At 38.8% G+C, this 24,120-nt stretch overlaps 1 protein-coding gene across 1 annotated transcript in view; it reads right to left on the bottom strand.

Moving 5' to 3' along the window:
• The window catches only part of polrmt (polymerase (RNA) mitochondrial (DNA directed)), a 42,147-nt gene extending 18,170 nt beyond the window's left edge, over positions 1-23,977 (bottom strand). The window contains exons 1-15 of the mRNA XM_007569197.2: positions 23,760-23,977; positions 22,871-22,969; positions 21,805-22,637; positions 20,831-20,964; positions 15,851-16,037; positions 12,684-12,833; positions 11,213-11,380; positions 10,811-10,981; positions 9,055-9,294; positions 6,026-6,811; positions 5,105-5,227; positions 4,695-4,817; positions 2,990-3,169; positions 1,651-1,737; positions 88-201 (exon numbers count right to left, since the gene is read on the bottom strand). Of these exons, the coding sequence (XP_007569259.1) occupies positions 88-201; positions 1,651-1,737; positions 2,990-3,169; positions 4,695-4,817; positions 5,105-5,227; positions 6,026-6,811; positions 9,055-9,294; positions 10,811-10,981; positions 11,213-11,380; positions 12,684-12,833; positions 15,851-16,037; positions 20,831-20,964; positions 21,805-22,637; positions 22,871-22,969; positions 23,760-23,892 (3,528 nt within the window). The 5' untranslated portion in view covers positions 23,893-23,977. The remainder of the gene's footprint in view (positions 1-87; positions 202-1,650; positions 1,738-2,989; positions 3,170-4,694; positions 4,818-5,104; positions 5,228-6,025; positions 6,812-9,054; positions 9,295-10,810; positions 10,982-11,212; positions 11,381-12,683; positions 12,834-15,850; positions 16,038-20,830; positions 20,965-21,804; positions 22,638-22,870; positions 22,970-23,759) is intronic.
• Positions 23,978-24,120: the final 143 nt, after the last annotated feature.

Raw genomic sequence — 24,120 nt, 5'->3', positions numbered from 1 at the left:
AGCGACTGGCTAAGCTGACTGACTTCTTTCAAATATCTGTTAAATTGAATCTCTGCAGTGGAAAGTCAGTCCCATGGTGAGACTTACCAATAAATTGCGTGTGCGGTGGTAAGGCTGAATGATCGGTAAGCCCAGGGGTGTCACCCACTCCACAGTGTGGCCACACTTGGAGATGAGCCTGGCACTTTCTGTCAGCCAGTCCTGCAACAGAACGACACCAGCAGTGGTGAAAAACAAACAAAAAAAACAAAAAAAAATAAATAAAAATACTTTCAGTACCCGGCATCCGCTAAATATTTGCCATGCGCATATGGTCGTATCCATGCTTGCATGTGCGTGTTTGTGTATGTAGACGTGTTCAAATGACTGAGTTCACTGAGATAAAGCTTTCATGGTCTGCTGGATCAAAATTTAATAAATCGGACCCATAAATAGATCCTCTGGTACATTTTCAACCACAGAACACAGAAACTTCAGCCAGCTACTGCGTCAAGAAACGATCTTTGGCTTTCAGCCCTAAATCTGCTGCTCTGCTTTAAAGAGAGGCCAACAACTGTGGCGGCGTTGTTGTGGAACAGGTCAGAAGCTGTTGCTCGCTACAAAACCTGCAGCAATCATGTCTGCACAAGTGTCTGAAGCCATTTTCCCAAAAAGAAAGCTTTACTGCCTCACCACACAGACGCACGCAAACAGAAAGATTTGTGCTACAACAAAGAAATAGAATTTTACAATTGAAGCAACTCAAGTGTCTCTGCAAAATAAAGTATTTGAAGCAAAGACACTAAAGTAAAATTAAGTAAATTCATGGAGGCTAAAGGATAATGAATGTGAGGACTGGACACATGGTCAAAGCAGTATCAAACTCATTTTCATTTTGGCCCATGTAAAGATCACAAGTCATCTTCCTAACTTTTATGTGAGTGATATTAAACTCATAAATCTTGTACAGTATATAACAAAGTACATACTGTTGGTTGGCAACAAAAATGTTGGGAGTTTTTTTTTTTTGTTTTGTTTTTTTTTGTTCAAGGTTTGATGTAAAAATAAATAAAGGGGGAAAAAAACAACAACACATTTCAATATTTGACCCCCACATCACTGATCATAGACAATTTGATTGGCAAAACAACTAAATCCAAAACATGAAATTGTTATTTTCACTCACCATCTTCAGTTTAATGAAACATTACCTAAATCAATTGAGTTTTTGAATATGAAGGTACCGATGCTAGGATTTAAATTTAGGATCAATTTTAAAATTAATGTTGAGTTAGTTTTTTTGTCATAGTTTTAAACATATTTCACAATGAAAATTGACACATATTAAACAGCAAATGTAAGATCTGACAAGGTCTGATAAGGCGACTGATAAGTAGCAACCAGCTCCCAACAAAGAGGTAACAGTGTTTGCAGTATTTATAGCAGTTCACAATATAAGTGCTGATTAAGTCCTTCAAACTTCAAACAAGCATAAATTTAAGATGAATGCATGTTTTGTTTAACTGCAAGGCGGACGGTGGGTTTATTTGGAACCGTTTCTCTTTTGTCTTTTTCAGTGAGGGAAAACAGACGGAGGCACAATGTCTAACAATTGTTAGACTATTAGAGTAAAACACCAGCTAAATGTTTGCATGGTTGAAACTGGCTCACCTGAATCTCTCTGGTTCCCGTAAACATCTCCTTTAGGCCACTGAACACCAGGCGCGTAAGGTAATGAGACGCGTCCCATACATGGTCCTGAAACGCAAGACAATAACATCCTTTTATTCACGCTATATCTAAATAATTCATGAAATTATTATTTTTTTTTTGTTTGTTTGGCTCTTAGTTACTATTATTGTTGAACTTAATGTAGCAAATCCAAAGTGTAATGGAAATAATGGATATAAATTGCAGGACATTGGACTGCATTTATCCTCATATTACAGGAACATGATCTCCACAGTAGGTGCTACCTCCTGCTCAAAGCACATCCCCACCGTAATCAGTCACAATTATAGGCCCACCCAATTCCCTGCTAAAACCAATACAGGATATTAAGCAGAAGTCATTTAGAGCACTGCTGTGAGGTTTATGTGCCGGGAGGCGTTCTGCTGATGCCCTCTATGTGAAATGCGTCATTTCCTTCAAGTATTTTTAAGATTAAGTTAACTGTAGGACAGATAATAAGCACTGAATGTTCTACAGACATCCATTCGTGTAATTATTCACATGAAGTCCTTTTATGTCCAAAGAATAGAGGTCCTGAACTAAAATAAAAACAGATTTAACGTAAATATATAGACACAATATCAAGCGGATGAATTGCTGGATGAAAATCTTAAACAGCTGAAGTGCATAAATGTGGAAAACAACGCGTCCGACTCGTTTTGCCAAGATTTGATTTCTTCATTTCTGGCCTCGAAACTGCCCTGGATCAGTAAACAACAGCCGCAACATGTTTGCACTCAGCAGACATTCGCTGCACTGTTCAGATGATTATGCAGAGTCAGTCTGCATAACCAGGTGAAAATGCTTTTTCCATGTCAGAATGAACGAACGGAAAAACCTGGAAACAAATGTTTTTTTGATGCATTTCCATATTTTCCAGACAACACAGAAACATCAGAAATTTAAAGCAATCAAAATAAAAACTATTGCTACTTATAGGGCCTGAGTAAAACAAGATCATTTGCTTGTTCTCTTTGTTTAATTTGTTGAACATGAACCATATGTAGGAGTATTAATCTCAAACGGAAAATATGCTTTATAACAGATGAATTAATTGCAAAGCCTCAAATGAATTAAATTGATTTAATGAAATTGAGTCCCACAACTAATTTTCAGGTCAGATCACAATAACAAAAACGATTCAAGGTGCAATAATGCTTCCTGTGCAAGTAAGAAAACCTGGGAGGAAAAAGGAGGAAACCCTCATCGTGACATCACATTGATTAAAGGCTAAAAATACAAGTGCGTTCGCTCATCACCAGCTCAGCCACTGCTGTACCTTGGGAAACTCATCAATCTCCTTTAGCCTCTTCTCGATCTGCAGGCGCCCTCCGTAACGAGTGACTCCGTACACCACAGTCATCACCGTCTGTTTGACCACCTTCCTGCTGATGAAGCCCTCCAGAACCTGGGCGATCTTCAGGCCTTTTGCAGCATCCCGAGTTCGCAGCTCTTCGACCTGAAGCACATTTTTTTGGAGATAGAAAAATGTCTTCTGTATCAGTCAAGCTATTAAAGGGAATTTGAGAATATAGTGCATTGCTAAAGCTGAGATATGTTAACCCTTTGTCTTACTACAAACTCAAGCTTCAATGGAGTTAACTGGGATTTTATAAAAGGGACATAGTGGATGCATAAGATGCATCCTAATCCCCGGATAATCCACATATTTGCACATCTACATTGCAAGAGAACACTAGGTAATATTTAAAGAGATCACACTAAAATCCTGCTCAATGTCTCACGTTTTTGTTTATGCTTGGGAACTAGTCAACTCTAAAATATTTCATATATTCAAAATATTTCACAAACATCTTACCATCTGAGATGCATAGCACTGAAAAATTGATTAATGGATTTAGAACCCCATGCATAAAACTGCTACATACTAAGCCCACAAAGTAATACTATAGCAGATCCTTCCTTCCAGCTGCTGTAAAACTATAACCATCACTGCTCCAAACTCAAGAAGTTTATATTCCTATTATTTTTTGCACATCCTCATTGTTTTTTTTTCACTTCTTGTATGTAGTATATTATTTTTCAATGCACACATATATAAGAATATTTAGTTTTTTCTTCAAATTATCAAATTCAGTTTCACTTTTTTAAATCTTGGTATGCTGTTTTTAATAATTGTACAGTACATTTCTCCTATGTTGTAAATTTGTCCTTACTGCACAGTCTAATTCTTATTTTTATGTACTTTTTTAAATTTGTATGAATATGCATGCTTCTACTTAGCTTTAACTTGCTGCTGGTACATCTGAATTTCCCCACGTTAAAGAATATTTTTATTCTATTCCATTTGGGACATACAGCTCTCACTGTATGTCCCAAATTACGTGGCTATTACCAGAGAGAGACACCAACTTTCCCTTATGAATAAGAAAGATTTTTATTTATTTATTTATTTCAGTGTGGTCGTTTACTGTTTCAACGCTTGATGTCATAAACAGTATAATCTAATAATAACTGCAAAGCCCAGATGAAGACAAAGCCCACCAAAACAGAGTTCTGCAGCAATCTCAAATTTATAGCGTTCAGTGTGAAGTTACAGTCACTGCCCTTAGAGGAGCAGAGGCTTGTCCTTGGTTCAGTTCAAATCCTGTTGTTCTGAAATGCCAGAAAGTCACAACTGGGACCAATTTAAGTGTTTCTGCAACCTGGGTGCTTTCATGCATGCACACACATAAACTTTAAAAGAATAACAAAGTGTCTTCTCTCTCCCCTCGACTTTGATGCAGAGCAAGAGGAACTAAACACTTTTAAATGCAAGACCTAAACTTAGAAACTTAAAAATATTCTCCATGCTCAGCTTGTCACTCACTTTGGGACTTAGTGAGTCATCTGAATAATAACCACTGAGCAACTGCAGCGTGCCTCGTAAAATCCCGTCTCCTGTTGTGTAACGTCAGGTTTTTGCAGAGTACTGGCTGGAACTAAATGCTGGCAAATTGCACAAAAAGCCCACCACTGCTCACCTGCTGGGCTACGCCGCTGTACACATCCTGGGGCACCTCGCAGGGCATGAGGTTGACTGAAGTCGCACCGATAACGTCTCTGCCAAGAGCTGCGTAGTGCTGGAGGCCGTTGCAGGAGCCGTCCTGAAAGAGAAAAAATGAAGGACTGAGTATTCATTCCTTCACTCACTCATTCAACCTTTATTTATAGTGAAGACAAATAATAATATTAAACAGTTTCACAGTCTGTAGTCACAAGCATTTTTAACCCTGTTTATGCCTCAAGCAATAACCAACACGACAACACCAAGTAGAGCTGTCAAAATAAAATGACAGGAAGATTTGCTAAAGATAATATTTCCTCCTTTGAGACACCTGTTAGAATGTCTACAAGTAATTTTAAAAGTTTTTTTTTTCTTTTTTCTCAGTACCTGGTGAACAGGAAAGTGAGAGACAAACTTAGTTGGATCGGGTGACCGGACTGCGTTGGCGATCTCCATGCAGCAGGCCAGTGCCTGCCATGGCTCATCGGCCTCCATCCACCATTTTTTGCCCTAAAAAGAGACAAAAAAAGGCACACACATAACAGATTGCTTTGATAAACATATGCAGAAAATACTGGTTACTGTTTGTTGTACAATTAGAGTATTTAGTCTTTTTAAAAACTTTCTATCAGCAGGGTTTCTGCATGTTTCACCAACTCATACTTAAGACCACTATGAAAGAAATGTAAGACCTATATCTCAGAAGAGACGTATGAACTTAGTCCAGCCAAGTGGCAATAAAGTTGCCAGTTGAGACCCATATTAGACCCCAAAGGTCAACTTTTGGGTCTACCCCATGACAGTGGGGTAGACCCAAAACTCTTGCTAGCGAGCTAGCAAGAGTTGTTAGCAGTGAGTTAGCAGTAGCCTCGACCATTTTGAGTCAAAAAACTTAATGAAGATGTCCGAGTGACTCAGGCTTTTGCATGACAGAAAAGTCCCACAAGAAAAAAAATAGATAAAATATATGAGACTAAATAGTCCTGTCAAGACTAAGACATGTGATTAACTTATTAAAGACCAGCTTTTGTTTTTCAAATGAATATAAGATATTTGAAAGACTTAAATTCATTTAAAAAGTAAGTTGGCCTTCAATATGTTAATTACAGGTCTTAAATGTTGTCTTTCCGTTGCTGTTTGATTTTGTGTATTATGTATCTAATACTAAGACAATTTAAAGACTTAATTTTAGATGCATTAATTTAAAACTTTTTGAAGATGCGCGGACACCCTCTACCGAGCCAATTATAATTTAACACACTTTCGATCAAACAATGAAGGCGATCAAAACAATGAAGGTGAACTAACGTTCAGAGGGTCATCTGCAGAGTCCAGGATGTCCTCCATGATGCTGTCGGCGTATTCCAGACGTCCCTGCAGTGAGCTCCTCTTCTTCAGCCCCGTCAAGTTGACCAAGTGAATCTTCAGCCAGTCCAAACCCTTGGGACCGAGAGGCTTCCCCTCAGCGAACACTAGTGTCGCCCGAGTCACATCACTCCCCAAGTGATTGAAATACGGGGGACAGGGGTAGGTGCGGCCCCTGAAGTCCATGTTGTGGGGAAACCAGAACAGCTTGTCCCGCATGTGGTGGGCAATGGAGAGTTTATAAAGAGCGTCCATTCGCAGGCTGTGCATCTCGCTGCACTTCTTCTTGGCATTGATCACCTCTCGTTTCATGTGTGCCTTCTCGCTGGCTGTGTAGTCGGGGTCTTGAGGGTTGAAGTGGGGTATTTTAGGGGCTTCTGACAGAGGTGGAGGGATGTCCAGCTTATCGCTGCCCCTGTCGTTAAAGATCGAGATGATTATGTCCAGAATTGGCTTGTTGACCCTCCAGGCGCAATTACTCAACTGGTTGAGCGAGTCAAAAACCGGGTGGAGATTCGGACACTTCTCCAGCAGTTCCTCGTGCTGCGTGGCCCCGTGCGTGGCGCGCATCAGCTTGGCCGGGGTGAGCAGGTAGGCGCCGAACTTCTCCGATGTCCACGGCACCGGAGGGCACAGCATCGGCATCACTGACGAGTCAAAGGTCAGCGTGGTCTCCATGGCTTCCTGCTGCATCTGTGTCAAGATGGGGTGTGGCTTGATGAAGCCAACCTGAAGGGAAAACCATGTGAAATGCAAGTGGAGTCTGAACTGATATGTAGGAATATTTGAGTTGCTCATAGAAAGAAAAATAAATAAATAAAAATCAGTAAAATAAAAAATAAATTAAAAAAAAGCATTTTAAAAAAGAGCTTGAGGCTTAATTGCTTCTCAAAAGTTTAGCAAATTGTTGTTGCCACCAATTGGTTTTTCTTTTCCACATCTATCCAGTCCTGGGAAATACCTACAGCTTTATCAGACTTTCCAAGAAGGCATAACGCCATATTTTTAAATTATTTTACTCATATAAATATTCCCTTAAAGTTTAATGTAAAATATCTGTCAGAAGTCGCTGCTAGAGCAGATGGCTCGAGTAGGTTTGCTGTTATGCATATTGGGTCTGACTTTACTTAACATGTGTGAAGAAGTGAATAAAAAGAGCTTCATTTGTTGACTGTAACCTGACAGAAACACCTCAGCGTCACTCCAATGACTCAAACCTTCACGCTGTGCAGTAAAATCATTAGGATCCCCCCTGATGGGTTAATCACTATGGAGAAAAGGGTCTGAATCTACAAGAATAGAAAATTACACAAGAATTAAACTTGACTAGAGTATGTCTCACTGTCAAAGCGCATCAAGCTCAGCAACCCACACATCTCCCCGCTTCTCCGAGCGTGGTCACCTCAGCCTGCTGCAGGCTCCCACGGCAGTAAATCAGCGAGCCAATTAAGGGGACGCTGGAAAAAAAAAGGGATTAGGCCGGGCCCTATTCATCTTACTCATCTGCTACCACCACCATTCCCCACCAGGGGAAAGTGGTTTTTATAAATCACCCTCCTAGGAGCTTCATGCTGGATAGAAGGGCGCTCAAGTGTTCAAGGTAACAGGCTTTCTGAACAATCTTTGTGACAAAAGTGAAGGTCAAGTTCTTAAAGGTTGCTCTTTTTGTTTCTACTCCTTATTTCTTTGTTCATGAAAAGGTCAGCTGTACAGCTAGTTCACCGATAACTTTCTCAATTACTTAATGTAATTGTGTATAATTATCCCTAATTTAGGAGCTAATTTGACAAATTGGGAGGGCTAAAAATGGAACAGTTTTGTTCATTTGTTCTTTTATTCTTAATCCTCTGGAGAGCTTTTTCAGACAAGTTTTCAAAAACTTCTTTAACTTTTACTCTGAGTCACTAAAATAAGAATCCCAAACATCTGCACCTAAACAGTAGTGATTTTTTAAAAAGGGTCATGTGGCTCTATACCCTGCGCAGCATGTAAATGAGGGTGGCACAAACCCTTAAGAACCTACCTATACGTTTTTTAATCAATTTCCAACAGATAACGACTAGCATAGCATGAATCAGGAAAGCTGTCAGCACACAAATTCAGATGTTTGACACTGTGAATGTATAAATCCAAACAGATTTCCTTTGTATTTCTCATTACCTATCACAACATAGTGACATCTATGAGTATCACAACATTTTATTTATTTATTTTTTTTATAAATGTTACATACTGCAGCTTGAAAAATCTATAAACCTAGGCAGATACTTCCACTGTCAGGTTACTGGCTCAGGGTCAGCTAGCACAGACCTGATCAGTTTTTGGCATCCTGCTAAAAAGCCGAGTGCGTGTCCAGCAGTTTTATGGTTACAGCTCGTTGCTGCGCCACACTCCAAGACAGGTTGTGGTTCTCAGCATAATTTCAACATGATTCCTTTGGAAATCTAAAATCATCACAGTGGGTCAGTAAATGCTCTTAGTCTCTAAAAAAAATATATATATAAAATTTTCTTCATACTGCCGCATTTGCGGTATCCTCTAATAACGACAAACACAATTCCTAGTTTAATCACTAAGGATGACCGATAACCGTTGGCGTCAGGCTGTGCACATTTCCACAGTCCCTTGGATGTTCATCTAAAGTTCTGTGTGGAAAACAACCAACATGTTTCGAATCCAGTGGTGTTCTGCTTTGTGTAAGACTGACTCATCCTCCACCCGCCCCCCCCAACCTCACAAATCAAGATGATGTTCTGCATTTTCTTTGGTTTTGAAAAGTCAAAATTGCATTACAAACATCAATGCTGTAACTGTCTTTAAATGCAGATTATGCAGAAAGTTTGCAGCTACAAGAAAGTTCTCTTTTTTTTTTTGTGAACAGAGTGGAGTTGATACTTTGTGAAGCTTGCCCAAGTAAATTTCAAGTAAGGTACAATTACATCAGAGAGGCTGCACATAAAGTGGGTCTGTACCTGTCTGGTGCTGCGGAAGGTATACATGTGGTAGAGGATGGGGATGAGCTTTTTGTCATAGGCGGGGTTCAGGATGTCACTGTTAATTTTAAGATTCTTCACCATTATGTCCACAATGAAGGTTCCCAGCTCCAGCATTAGAACATACGGCCAACTTGTCTCTGCGCCCTGCAGCGTGGGTCCTGAACTCTGCTCCATCTCCAGTTTGCACCACTGCTCCCTTGGAAGGACATTGCACACCTGAAGGAAAACACCAGAACCTTTTTGACACTTTTATTTAAGTAATCTGCATAAAGATTGCTAGCTTTGATGCACATCTACTAGCCTCAAAATTGGTGCATGGAAAAAATAAACATGCAAACTAATAACAGAGACAAGCAAGCAACACTTTTAGATGAGTTGCCTTGAAAAAAAATTATAATTGGCATTGTTTTAAACAACAAAGTTTGCATATAAATGACCTCAGATGGCAAAACAAGTACCTTAATAAACTTCCTCTCTTCCTAACAGGAGTTAAACAAGCATCCGGCTTGTTACAATTGTGATATTTTTAGCATCTTCCCAAGGGCGTATGAAGCCATCAAAACACAGAGTTAGGGACAAAGAGTGCAAACTCTCATTAAAGCAAGACAGTAAGTCAAATATTTCTCATTATCTATCACAAGATCAAGATGTAACAGAGCTGCTTGGTTTGCAAAGACAGAAAGATGCAAAACTTCATAACAATGTTAGATAAAAAAAAACAAAAAAACATCTTGTTTTTTCCAATCAGGGCTAAACTGAAATCCAGAGCGCAAGTGCAGAGTGCAGTCCACAATGCAATAAAAAACAAAGTGTTAAATATGACTAACAAAGCATAAAACATTGTTTTGTGGTGGGCATGGTTAAGCAGCAAATTCACTCCAAAGTCATTGGAAATGTGCAACACTAATGGATGCTAAATGAGCTGCACTCATAAGGACAATTGATATATATGCAATATGCAGCATTACTGCAAACTCAGAAAATGTGTAACTGTGAAAGTTTTAGTTCAAATGAGAGATTTCACAGAGGAGAAATTAAATAATTTTTACACTATAAGAAGATTGTAACAAAAACTGATTTTTTTTTTTTTTTTTACAATTTAAAGCCTTGTCCCAATGGACCGTTAACATCAAACATTCAGCAGCAGCATGTTGGGTTCCTGATTCAAATTTACTTTGGATTTACCACATGTACTAAATTCATTAAAAGGAAAAGTCGACATATAATTGAATTAACCTAAAAACTTTGCCAACATAGGTTAGACAATTGTATCTATGCATTTAAAGGTAAGCGCTGTAAAGCACAGTGATATTCAACATTAGTGTCTAGTTTAAAAAATATTGTTTTTGAAAACAAGAACTCCCACCTACTCCTGTTATTTAAAGATAACAGGAAATATCATCTGTCACAGCTGGAAGTGAAAAGAAAATTCTGGAGACATTCACCAGTAGAAACTGGTTAGCACCATCTTCAATGGCTGCACATTCCTGGACAAAACCTATTGAAGTACTACCATACTGGCAGACGTCCACCCTGTTAATCTGATTTAAGACTGGCTGCTGCAGTGGAAATGATATGGGTTAAAAGCCAGTTTTCTCTGAAAGATTAACACAGTATAAATATACATTATCTATTTTATATATCATTCGCATAACAAACTAATCTTCTCAGGATTTAGGATGTAAAAAAAAAAATCTAATATATAATTATTTATTTATTTATTTTTTTTTACCTTGGTATCTTTGGCCAGCAGTTCTGTGTAGGCACCATAAATACTTTGCAGCTTTTCTACAATGCAATTCTGGTGCTTCTGTCTCACACAGTACTTGGTGTAGATTCTGTTGCCCAGATCATGAGCTAAAATCTTCAGGGACTCCCCACTAGGAGGCAGGTTAGAAACACTCTGCAGAAAATACAGAAACTTTAGTATTTAAAACACACATAGTAATAAATATAAATTGGAAACTTTTATTATTATCTGGTACAATACAATGAAACACATTAAGTTTGTACTGCAAAAATGACATATTTTTCCTCTGCATCCATGACATTTCTTTCAAACTCAGGGAAGTCTTAGTGACATTGTGGGCTTGAGACATTTTGTTATGCGGTCGGTACAACGGGCTCGCGTTACCTGTATCATAATGTCAACGTACTCCTTGTCCTCCAGCAGACAGAGATATGGATAAAGGTTAAGCTTGTAGTCCCTGGTGTTGGTTTTGGTCAGGATCATCTTGTTCTCCCTGAGCGCCTGGAGGAGAACCTTCTGCCACTGTGCCCGCTGTTCTGCCAGCAGTTCCCTCTGAGAGACAACACAACTGGAAGTCATCCACCGGAGAGAGCAAAAATAAAACGATCCCAACGCAAGAGACAAAAACACACACCAGGTATACTTTACTGGAGTCGCTGTGTGCGTGGGATATTGTTAGGGATGGTTTGGTATAACAATTTTACTGATGAAAGTGGGAAAAACACATTATGCATCTTTCCAAAATGAGATTTTGAAAAATAAAAAACTGGGATAGGCTTATTCCAAATAGACTCGTGGATAAACAGACAATGCAAATGAGGATAGACTCATTTTCCTGGATATTTGACTCTGGAAAAAGGAGATATAACACAAACAAACATATTTGTATCCATCGGTTTGGAAAACCAAAAAAAGACTAACAGACAGTAAAGCCTTCCATTTTATTTAGCTGTGGTACAGTTAAGATATTGATTTTACTTAAGTAGCAGCTTTTATAAATCTTAGACTGATGCAGCTTAATATCTCATCTAAATGATGCACAGACAAAATAAATTTTAAATTTGATTTGGTCTTGAATGCATCCAAAGATGGAAAGTATATGAGAAATGAGGACAGATTGTAAGGGAGTGGAAAACAGATGAATGCAAATGCAACGTGATTAATTTATGCATGTGCTAATTAACCTGTAGCAACTTTTTCATCAGATAGAAATATCTAGTATGACTATTAACACCCAGTCAACAGCCTGGGGAGGTGGCAGAAACACAAAAAAATTAAATTATGTTATTTTCAACTGTGCAAAACTATTAATACACTAGAATGATTTTACATTTTGTCAAATTAACCAAACCAATTCACCAAACTGAATTTGTGTAAATTTAATAGAACATCTTGGTTAAACAAAATGACCTAAGCATTGTTATTGAGGGAATAAGCGGTTCTTTCTTCCACAGGTTTAAGTGTCACAGAAGTTTGAACGAAGCAGAAACACCGGTTCAGACTTTGGAGCGAGAGGTGACTGCACGTTCTCTCCAGAGGGGCTCCATTACAATGCATAATTATTCAGCGCTGGCAGTCTGTAAATGCTGCCGGACCACCAGGGACTCTCTGCCTGCTTGCTTCCCACATAGCCCATCTGCAGAGGCAGGCAAGCCAGGCCTGGCTGCAAATGCCAGAGTTGAAGAAAAGGCTGAGCACAAGAATGGGACACCAGATACCAAAAGGCATCAAGCCTGGATATAAATTATTACAAGGATGACCCAAGAGGACTTTAACCCTACGAGTTTAAGCTGTCAGTACAACATATGGTTTTGTTTTTATAGGTTGAAAACATGCAGCTGGGGAGTATAGTTACCATTTTAACCATGTTTTCGGTGACGGGCTTCATCGCCTCGACAGAGTCGATGGTGACGGTGCAGGCCTGCTCCACGCTGAGCTGATGTTGAAAACGCCTCTGCAGATCCTCCTGAGTGAAGTCGAGTTTGGGATAAGTGTGATGGTCCCTCTACAACAGAAACAAAATCCAGACAGACACACAAGATAATTTAAATAATATCACCAAGCCTAATTCCACAAAAATAGAATCTTGATGAGTCTGAAGCAAAAGCTTCACTGCTAAATAATTTTTAAAGTCCATTGAAATGGAAAACACACTCCCAGCTAACCCTGTGCTTGTTTGCGAACCAACCGGTCCATTCATAAGGCTCAGTTGAGTGTTACACAACAGAGTAGGGAAACCAGCGTCTTGGATGAAATGTTTGCCAGCAGACGATTGGAGGTTACCTCGTTTAAACTCGCAGGTGCATAAAAAATTAGCCTTTGCAGCAGCTTCACACCGGCTGTGCGGTGCTGCGTGCTGCACGTTGCACAATCAACATGTCTGATGCACAGCTGCTGTGTCTCAGCTATTATCTGTGCAATGTTGCATGATTGCGGAAAATAGGACTTTCCCAATCCATGCTTGTAAGATTAAAAGTTTTAACAGCGGACATTTGACCTAGTGTCCCAAAAAGGTTGAGCCCAGTCTCCTCCATAATGGTAAAATTATGAATTCTGACCAATAATTTTGGTAATCCAAGCTTTCTCTATTTGTGGTTCACTAGAGTTTTAAAGTCCAATGTCTTCAGAAACCGCTGAAAGGGACAACAATAGTCACAAAAGCATCAACCATGGAGCAACTGTAGAAGGTGGCCTGGCTGCGATGTGTTCACATGGATAGGCCAGTCTTACCTGGGGAACACATGGCATCAAGAAAGAAAAGAAAGAAAGACAACTGCATAGAAAGAAGAAAGAAGACAAGTCTGTGGAGGCAATGTAATGTCCTGAGTATCATATAATACAAATTGTTCCAGACAACTATTTTAGTAAAACCATCAACCAACCTTTGAGATGGCTAGAATGCAGAGACAATGGGTATTTAAGTTATCCAGAAAAGCAGACTCAAGATATTTAACCGAGTGGAATAAAGTTTGAATAGGGAAGTAAGCACTATTTAGTTCCTGCATGGTTAGCGTGATTAACAGCAACGAAGGCCAAAATAAATCAATGAGAAAAAAAAGGCATCAGTCTCTGAAGACACGTTGAAACTAGATCAAACTGCATTTTGTACGATCCACAGCTTCATCAAAATTCATTTTCACACCAACAAACAATGTTCTAATTAGACCGGGCTTCTGCTGCAAACAGCGAATCAAAACTCTCCAGAGGCCGTCCGGGCTGCTCCTCTCTTATCTAGTTATTTGGACGGGCCTTAAGCTCTTGTGACCTGCCAAAAAGTCAGAGTCGTGGTTGGGTAATTTACCTGTACGAAGGCTATCAAAGTCGCCGTTAAAGAAACAGGCACATTTAACCTGCTCTCATATTTCAGAAGAAGCCAAAAATATCAATAACCCTAGTAGATTCAAGTTTAAAAAATTTATTAATTAATTTGACCAATAGGTTTCTTCTGACTGGTAGTAACATGAATATACTGCTCTCATTTGTTATCAGAAAAAAAAATCATTGCTTGAACAAAAATATTTTTAATTCTGCCAAGTTTATGGATAAATAATCTTGGTTTAGCTATACATGTCTTAATAGATTAAAAGGTGCTCCTCTTTCAGTTTTAACATTTTATAATTTTAGGACACAAAAAATTTGCTGGCTTCAGTGGTAAACTCTTCGCCAAGATTTTCACGTTGACAGTAACGATTTTTATTTTTCTTAGATTTTTTTTTGTCAAAGTATGAATGACAGCGCTAGACTCTCATCATGGCTCTGATTGATTGTTTCTGACTAATCAGTGTACTCCTGCACAGATTCTCTGTTATACTGTCAGGAAATAGTGAAAGATTCAATAAATATGTAAAAAAATAAAATAAAATAAAGAAAAATACTGTCTGTAAAATTTACATGCTACAGCTTTAAACCCCTTAAAACTTTATTTGGAAAACTTGAGTAATTTTGTTGAGTCATCTTAAATAGGTTCAGCTAGTGCAAATTTGCTTTAAAGTATAAGCCTCAAATCAAACACAATCACAAATGAAAATGAATATGAGTGACGACGTAACGAAGTCCGTTTTAAGAAGGTAAGACACAACTCCCTACAACAACAATGTAAGAGGTCGTAAAGAAGTGGATTACCATCCCGTTTTTGCTTATAGAGGTCAAGTGAGATTAGATTAGATGGCCTGTATTTATTGATCCCAGTAGCTAAGAAGCTAATAAATCACATACTGATGCAACATTTTGGCAATATTTTTCTTTAAATAAATAATGACTGGGTATAATACATCATGTCTTGCTGTTCATTTGTAGTTGGATATACTGGCAGTAGCCTTAGCACCAGGTAAAGACAAGATGAGTTTTATTAAACACATAAAGGAGGGCCTACTTTCCGTGTGTCATCAATGCATGACCTCAGGATTAAAAAAAAAAAACCCACATCACATGCTTTTAGCAGCAATCTAACATAATCAGGCCAAAAATATGACAATCAGTCAGAAGACAAGTAAAGTAAAAAAAGAAAAAAAAAATGGTGCATGGACACAGGCTAAAAATACAACAATTGTTCAAAAAGCTGCTGATGAGTCACGTGACATGCCTAAGAAGAAAGGGAGGTGAGAATAAAGTAGGAGAGGTGAGAGGAAGAGAGGCAACACAAGCAGAGAAGCCATTAGACAGCAGAGCTGGGTGACTATAAATAGGCCTGTGCTTTTCTGGTTGTTAAGCGGTGAAAATCAAATCTATCGTAGTCACACTGGAGTCTTCTGACAGCTTACCCCACTCTCTGGTGCTTCACCTGACAAAGCATATTGGACACAAAACTGCCACAAAATAATCTACATCCCAATTAGCTACCTAAATTAGCTAGATACACTGATTAACTTTAACGAAGGCATCAGTGTTTGTTTTTTGTTTCTATTTGGATACTCATTGAACAGTAGTTAAAAGAGAAATATCGGAGCTTGCGGAAAATGTGAGTGCAACGTATCGCCGCCGCCACTGGCGAATGATCAGCCGCTGAAACTCTACACGACTTACATTTGTGTAGAAGTCCTTAACAAGTGGTGAGGAACTCTGGCTTGCGTTCAGGGTGAGGCTGGGCTCATAGTCTGGTCTTACAGTCTGAACTGCCTTCAGCAGCATGTCCCTTTCATCTTGTCGGAAAACGCACTCCCTGAACAGATCGTCCACAGACAGCCCATCCTTCTTCATTTGATCCAGACACCTGGACAACGAGACACAGCCAGAGGGTGGGAGGTTATTTTCTTTCCTGCAATTTGTGATTTATAGACAGTCGTGGGTTTTTTTGTTTGTTTTTTTTCCCCACAGGCTGATCTGATTTTCTGTTTTATCTAAAGGTTTTAAAGTCTCTTTTAGAAATTGTAACACAGGCAAACTGATATGAATAAACTTAGTTTTAATTCAGCAAACTTTTCACCGTGAATCCAAACATTTTTCAGATTTTTAGTGCATCAAAGAACATGGCGGCTGCCAAAGCTTTTGCAAACTGAAAAAAGTAGAGTTTGTAGCGTTAAATTAATCTGAAACAAGAAATAAAATTTCAACATTTCACCAGTGAGAGTTGATCTCAACCCCTGGGTCACTGGTTTGTTCTGTAGCTCAAATTCCTGTTGAGTTTCATTGGAAACAGTCAGAAAATGTATGCAAAAAATGTTATTCAAATAAAAGGTTTGACCTGGAAGTTAGGAAAAATATTGTAAAAGACAAAGGATTCAAAGAATTAAAATAAATATTTCTTCTTAAAAGTATATCAAATAACAACCTCTGGAAGTACAGGTTTATTGTTTTGTTAGTTTGCTTTGTGCGCACGTGTTTTTGTAATAGAAAATATTACAAAAGAACTTTTCAGCACAGTCATGTTTGCTTTGTTTTCATGCATTAGAGAACAATATACAGAATATTTAAACGTAAATCTGGATACAAAAAAAAATACACAAAATAAAATAATAAAAGCAACAAGATCCAATACTCCTGTTAACATTTTCTTTATGACAGTATTGAACAGAAAAATATTGGATAAAACTATATGCAGGTTTTAGACTATTTTATGTGAGGCATTTCTATAGCTATGTAAAAACTCAAGAAATACAATTAAATTAAACAGCTGCTACTAGATGTAGTTGCACAAAATAAATAATTAGAGTTGATGGTGCTGGTTATATATGGATTTTCTTTAGAATATAGACTCATGTATTAGTTTTTGTATCCAGTTCCTTTCTTGTAATTACAATAGCATTTCATGAAACAAGACATTTTTAACTGCATAGTAGACATCACACACTTCTACAGAACCCAGCCCATTAAAACGCGTGACGTAGATTTTCAGAAGTGTCCCACTTTATGGTTGTTATGTCAGATCACAATTTGAAAGTTCACGACATCTGACCTGCCTGCGGATGCTGGAATAATAATGACCTGCCAACTATCTGATTAATTCAGATTTAAAAAGGAACAAGAAAAAAAAAAATCCAAGGCAAAGTGCTACAGAATATAAATTTGGGCATTTGCATCGACAATCCTTCTGTCAGGCCGAACAGTTTGATCCGGGCCCAGATGGCTCCTGACAACAACAGTGAAATTTATATTTGAATAGAATCACCAGGAGATCTCCCTGAGGGAGAAAAAAGTCTTCATTACTGAATCCAGATTATATCAATGAGCAAGCGCTCTGTTGAATATAGATGAAATGTTTAATAAAATCTTTCTATAAGTGCAGTGCCTCACCAAAGTATTTGTACCACTAACTTCTCCACATTTTGTCACGTTTCAACCACAAACCACCAATGGGATTTTATGTCTTAGACCCAAACAAAGCAGATTATACATCTAATACATTGTACTGAAATAAAAGTATCCCCCACAGCGTGAACTGAAAACTGGACTGACTGCTGTGTTTTTTATGATTCTGTTTGATCGCTAATGTTTTTACAGAAGAGATGTATTGATACTACTCAGATAAAGTTACAGGGAGTTCCATTTATTAATTAGCCGACCACGGAAGGTATCCATTTGTATTGGATTTTATTTAAGGGTAGCACAGTGAAGGGGTGGAATGAGAATATATGCGAAACTGTATTTGGTAAACATTCAGAAAATCACTTCACAGTCATGCCCTACTTTGAGTTGCTGAGCCACATAATATCCCATTAAAATGCATTGACCTCTATGGTTTGAATGAGACAAACAGTGACAAACATTCACACATCATCAATATCCTTGCAAGGCTCTGCAAATTAAATATTTGTTCTTTAAAGATAAATTGGTTTAGCTGTTCAAAAGATTTTGTTCTTTAAAAAAAAAGATTTAGTGCCCTGGAAGCATCTTTCATTTAAACATTTTACTCTGAATGCATCATATTTATCATGCTCACTCATTAGGCTGTAGGCTGGCTGTATTTCACTCAATAGTTTAAAAATGAATGTTTGCAAAACTTTCAGGCAAGATAAATACAACGTTGACTTAGGTGCGTTTGCTTGCAGTGCCCCCTAGAGGCCACCAAAACAACAACACCACCAAGCCGAGAGGAGGGAGCGAGAAGAAACCCATTTATCACCAGTCACAGAGGACAGCAGAGCTCTGCTTCATCCTGCACACACCTTTTACTCCAGACAATTATAAATAACAGTGAGCTAATTAACGTCAGGAGAAAACCCTGGCTCAGCAGCTTCCACCTATTAAAAACTAATCAGAAGAGAGCTGGGATCTGTTTGTCACCGGCAAAAACAAAAGCACTCCGCAGCTCGAGATAGACGCACGGCGATGCAAAGGGGGTCACGGCATTCTCTCCTCCCGCCTTGGAGACACTCGTGCTGAAACGTGCAATTTTGGTCTGAGCAAACGAGAAAGCCTCGAACAAAGGCAGGATTAGTCTGGGAGCTGGCAGTGTGGTCCAGAGGAACAAAGAGGGCAGAGAGGTTGACAGATAGAGCATAATCAGCCTGGTGACTGCTCTGCTGCACCCTGGGGAACGCAGAGCTCTGGAGGACACAGCGCTTTCAAAAGGAAATCTTAAAGGGATGAGTGCGTGTGTCTCTGTGAGAGAGTCGCAAACTATAAAAGGGTACATTCAGGGTAAGGATGTGGCAGAAGTGACTTAATAGGAGAGAAAAATTTGAGTGCGGGCAGGGGCGGGGGGAAGAAAAAAAAAACTGACTAGGCTCAGGATGATAATGAGGAAGTTAAAATAAAGGAAAGACTGGGGAAAGAATGCAACGCTGCAGAACCACAATGTCATGTTTGGATCAGCTTACACTGATCGATGGACCAACCCAATCTCGCTGCCAACCTTATCGGCCTGCTACATGGCCTGCTATTGGACCGCACAGCATAGGGCGATGTTCCCAGTGTGTGCGTGTGTGTGTTCATAAGTTCCTGCGTGCGCCGTTACTGAAACAGGAATCATATGAGGATATGAATAGGACACAGTTTTACATTACGAATGCAACCGCATCAAGTGCATGGGACCCTGAATGGAACAAAATGTCCCATAAATCAGTCATCGATCAGGCTTTTCATGTTAAAGATGGTTAAGCTGGGTAAAAAGGGAAAGCAGGTTTTATGTTTTATTGAAATGAGGCTTGATAAAGGGGAACAGACTCCTACTTTGTCTAAATAATCACATTTCAAGAGTTAAACATGAAACTCTCTAAAAGATAATATGTGTGGCCCGTGTTAATCTACACCACTGTCAGTTTCCCTTTACAATTCAGAGAGAAAAAAGATGACAGATGCAACATTTACTGCTAGCACCAAGTTCTGCTTTTTTTTTGGAAGTCAGCATCTTTGATAGAGGTAACCATTTTAAACTCAATCGAATAAGCAGATTTCTACTGAACTTCAAATAAAGTGCATAAAAAATGACTTATGTGCTCTTGGACTGAAATGCTTGATTCATTAGGCTTGATTCATCTTACGAGCAGGCAAAGAAAACTTACTAAAATAATAGACTCTAAGTATCGGTTTTGGTTGCTAACATTAGTTAGCAAGTTGTAAACAACTAGAGATAAACCAATCAGGCTTTGATTTGCCAACACCAATGTCTAATTTTCTTAAAATTTGGAAGACCTGTCCAGGATTCTCTGTATCTCTCTTCATCCCTCTGTGGGACTTTTCAAGTGATTTCCATTTCCATAAAACCTGATCTTTGTTCAAGTCGCAGAGAGATGGTTCCTCTGAATCCCTATTAGCCTTGTTGAAATAGTATATGGAACAAAAAACATTGTTGTCTCATACCCATCACCCACTTTGTATGTCTTTTGTATTATATTTTCAGTCTGTTCCCTTTGTTTACCTCATTTTGTATGTGTCTGTGCAGAAATAATAAATAAACAGGGTCTATGTAGTAATATGCATTGAGATAAATTAAAGAGGAAACTCACTATATCCTGCAGCCACAATAACTCCAGACTAATCTTATGTGCAGCACAAAATACAAATAAAATCTAATAGTGGGGAGCAGACCGACTAATAAATGGCAACTGATGCAAAATGCAAACAGAGCAATTTTGCTGCATGGACTTTTCTCTCTTGAAGCCATGAGCCTTGTCTCGCAGATTCATTAAAAAAAAAAAAAACGCTCAACACTGACAGTCTGGCAGACATTTGTTTCACTTGCTTTTCGAGATTTGCAACAACAAAAAAAGATTAAAATAAGAAATGGATAGTAAATGTGCAATTGTCCAAAAGATATTATTAAACAGATGCAATTTAATTACATGAGTCAGCATTTAAGGTAATGATGAAGCTGAGGAGTGTACCAAACAGCAACTGTATCTTCCAAAAGGAAATACACTACCAGACACAAACAGCCAGAGTATGACCCCTGGTGGCAAAACTCTGGTATTGTTGCTACGGTTCTTTGCCTAGAGATATTTTTCTTACCCAGTTAATGTCAACATTTCTAAATAAATCTATTTAAAAAATACAAAATACTATAATACTAAACCAATTTCTTCGTAATCTTGGTTTGCATACTGATGTGCACATTCGCAAACGTACCTCGAAATTACTTTTGGGGGGCAGTTTTTATTTCGGCCCATGCACTCCAGTGCAGCAGAGTAGGAGCTCACGTTTGGCTTCAGACCAGCTTCTTCCAGCAGAATAAAGATCCGACCGATCTGATTCAACGTGCCCTGAAGAGAAGAGAACCACGATTATGTGTTTGAGAAAAATGTTCCTCGCTTTATGCTTGATAACACACAAAAAAAAGAAAGGAAATTAAACCTAAAAAAAAAAAAAAAAGACACAAACCTCTAATATCTGAAAGCCATACATAAAAGCGTAAAAGCATAGTTGGCTGAAACAAATAATAATAATAAATGTAATACAAATACATGAAAGACGCTAATCTCCTTGTGACTTCATAACAACTGTAACATGCTTTCAAAGATATTAACTACACCGTGAATCATTTTTTAATTTTTCACAATCACCAGCTGTGGCGTAATTTATCAGAATTTGATGTGTTAGACCAACACATACTACTGCATCACTGTGAAGTCTAATGAAAATGGTTAAATGCTTTTAAAATTTTGTCCAACTAAAAATCTGAAAAGTGTGTCATAAGTTTGGATCCATCCTCCTGTACTCTGGTAGTCGTAAATAAACCAATAATTTTCAATGTATTGGTTTAGCTAGGGAAACTTAATGAACCGTCAGCAACACATCAAAGATGCAAAACGATGCAGCCTTGTAACCTTAAAGAGTTAGGTTACAAAACAACATGGACTTTGAACGTCTCACAGGAAATTGTTCAACCTATAATTTGAAAATGGAAAAAAAGATATGAATATAAATAGGATATTGTCAAGAAAAGTGGTGAAACCAGCAATATTTTTTCCTTCCACTTAACATTTACGCTCTAGTTGGAGAAAGCTTCGTTATATAAAATCCAAATAAAACCTGCAGAACTTTGCTGTTGTCAAGGAAACGGCAGCGTATTAACCCTCTAAAATCGGATGTTTGGCACTTACCTTTTTGGCCCACACCCTCATCATAATGTTGTAAATATCTGTGGTAAGCTGTTTACGTCGACTCATAACTCTGTGCTGACTGAGCAGGAACCTTTGCGAGCGCTCGACGTCCCCCATAAACACGCACGCCTCCAGGTAGCAGCGGATGCTGAGCTGGATGTCCGCGCAGGAACTTCTCGTGCTGCTCTCCTGGAAGCGCTCCATTGTACTCAGACATATCCGTTGCTGTGCCTGCTCATTGAGTCTTTTTTCAAGCTCCTCAATCTCAGCCAGGTCTCCGTCCTCTGGTTTATTTGTTGCGTCCTTGTCAGAAACTTTACTTTTGGAGTCTCTCCGCTTCTGTTTAGATGTTTTAAGTGCCTCGGCTGCTTTTGATGAGGTGGCGGCTGTTGTTACTGCGGCTGCTGAAGAAACCGAGGGGCGGATTTCGTCTGACAGCTTCGTGCCACCTCTCCTCTTCTTTGCGGCAGAAGATATAGTTTTATATGTTGTACTTGTGGGCATTAAGCTACTTCTGCTAGCTTTAGATTTCCCCGGTAGCTTTTCTTTAGGGTTTCTCTGCATTTTCTGCTGGAGGATCTGCTGTTTCTTAAGTTTATTTTTCTTCTCCTCAGATAATTTTTCCATCCAGCGACTCGGCTGAGACTTGGAGGCCCTTTTTGTAACCGCCTGCCCAGATTTAGGAATGTCGCTTTTGTCTTTAGAGGATCCTTTGAGAGTCCTTACAGATGAAAGACCTCCCCGAAAAGAAGGAGATTTAAGAAACTGGACTTTTGCATGTTGGACATCTAAAACGACGTCAGATTGGAGTTGCTGTATCCTGGCTTCAAGGACTGTGAATAGGAAAGGGAAGAGAAATATCACATTACACTGAAATGACACAAAACACAGCACAACTTCAGAGGGAAACTTAAAATATGGTTTGCTACTTGTCTGGTAAAACATTGTTTTATCAAAACTGGAGCTTGCCTTGCAACATGCATTGTGTGTACAAGTCCTCTAAAAGCCGATTCTCCAATTCTTTTTTGTTCATTAAAAGTGATATCTGCAATCTAAGTCAACATACCATCTAACAACTGAGACTGTTCATGAACACGTTTCTTTGCATCCTCTGATTTCGGGATTACAGACGAAATATTTCTTCTTTGTAGGTACAATGGTGTTTCTGGAAGAAAGAAAAAACAAAAAGAAACAAACAAACACAGTGTGGTTCATCTCTCCGACATAAACATGCTTGTAATTCTCAAAAACTAACATTTTGTTTTTCATTCTTGATCTGAAGCAGATATTCAAAAAACGTGCATTTGTAAATGTTCTTTCTCAATTCTCTCGCTACTTTCCATTTTCATAATGCCACTACAACTCTCATCCAGTCAGTGATATGAACACAAAACACGGAAACATAAGGGACAATTCATTCAGCTGAAAGACTACACTTACAATACTATATCCGTGCACATCTATGAGGTTGCAATACTGCATCACTAGTATATTGACACCGAAACTCTAAGGTCACATGTATGTTTTAAAGTATAAACTCAAAATATCCCGCAGTGACACACAAAAAGAGAAAACCTCGTGTTGCTACATGATCTGGAACCTCAGTCTCTGGCTCAAGGACGAAGAGACAAGAAATTTTAAACCACCAACCATCAAGATACAGCAGTAGAAGTCATCGTCGAGAACAAGAGTTGGTGATGAACTTTGTGTATTCGTTTGAAAACATGTGATTTTATCACTTTGTTTGCCAACATCAAGGTAAGAACGTGGACCAACCACGAAGCTAACAAAGCTACTCGATGAAGGACGAATAATTGAGGTTTTGAGCAAAACCAGAGTATTAGTGAAATGAAAGGTAGAAACTATATTAAGGGTAAGACGCGAAGACATGAGTAAACTTTTCATGGAGGATAAACTGGTATCCCTCAGGAACAGAGTTCCCTTCTGCGGCTTACCTGAAATCCGTCTGACTGCGGCGCTTCTCACAGAGACACACAGCTGGCAGCGGTCCGCAAAACACCTGCGAACGTCCGCTAAACTGCGCCGACCGAGGCATTTGGCGAGAGAGCAAGCTCGGAGAAGAGACATGTTGACATGTAACAGCCGCGTTACTCCAAGAGCACTACGCTGCCATATTGGAAAAGACTTAGCTAATCGGCAGCCGAGATAATGTCCCTTTCGTCAGGCCTGATGAGAGGAGTTCAGATAACATCGAACAGCGACTCGAGGAATATGGAGGTAGATATGTTAAAACATACAACATAAATACAAGTTATTATTATTATTATTATTATTATTATTATTATTATTATTATT

Source organism: Poecilia formosa, unplaced genomic scaffold (genome assembly GCF_000485575.1).
Source record: "Poecilia formosa unplaced genomic scaffold, Poecilia_formosa-5.1.2 Scaffold237, whole genome shotgun sequence".
NCBI classification, from domain to species: domain Eukaryota; kingdom Metazoa; phylum Chordata; class Actinopteri; order Cyprinodontiformes; family Poeciliidae; genus Poecilia; species Poecilia formosa.
This window is presented reverse-complemented; position numbering and strand designations above follow the sequence as displayed.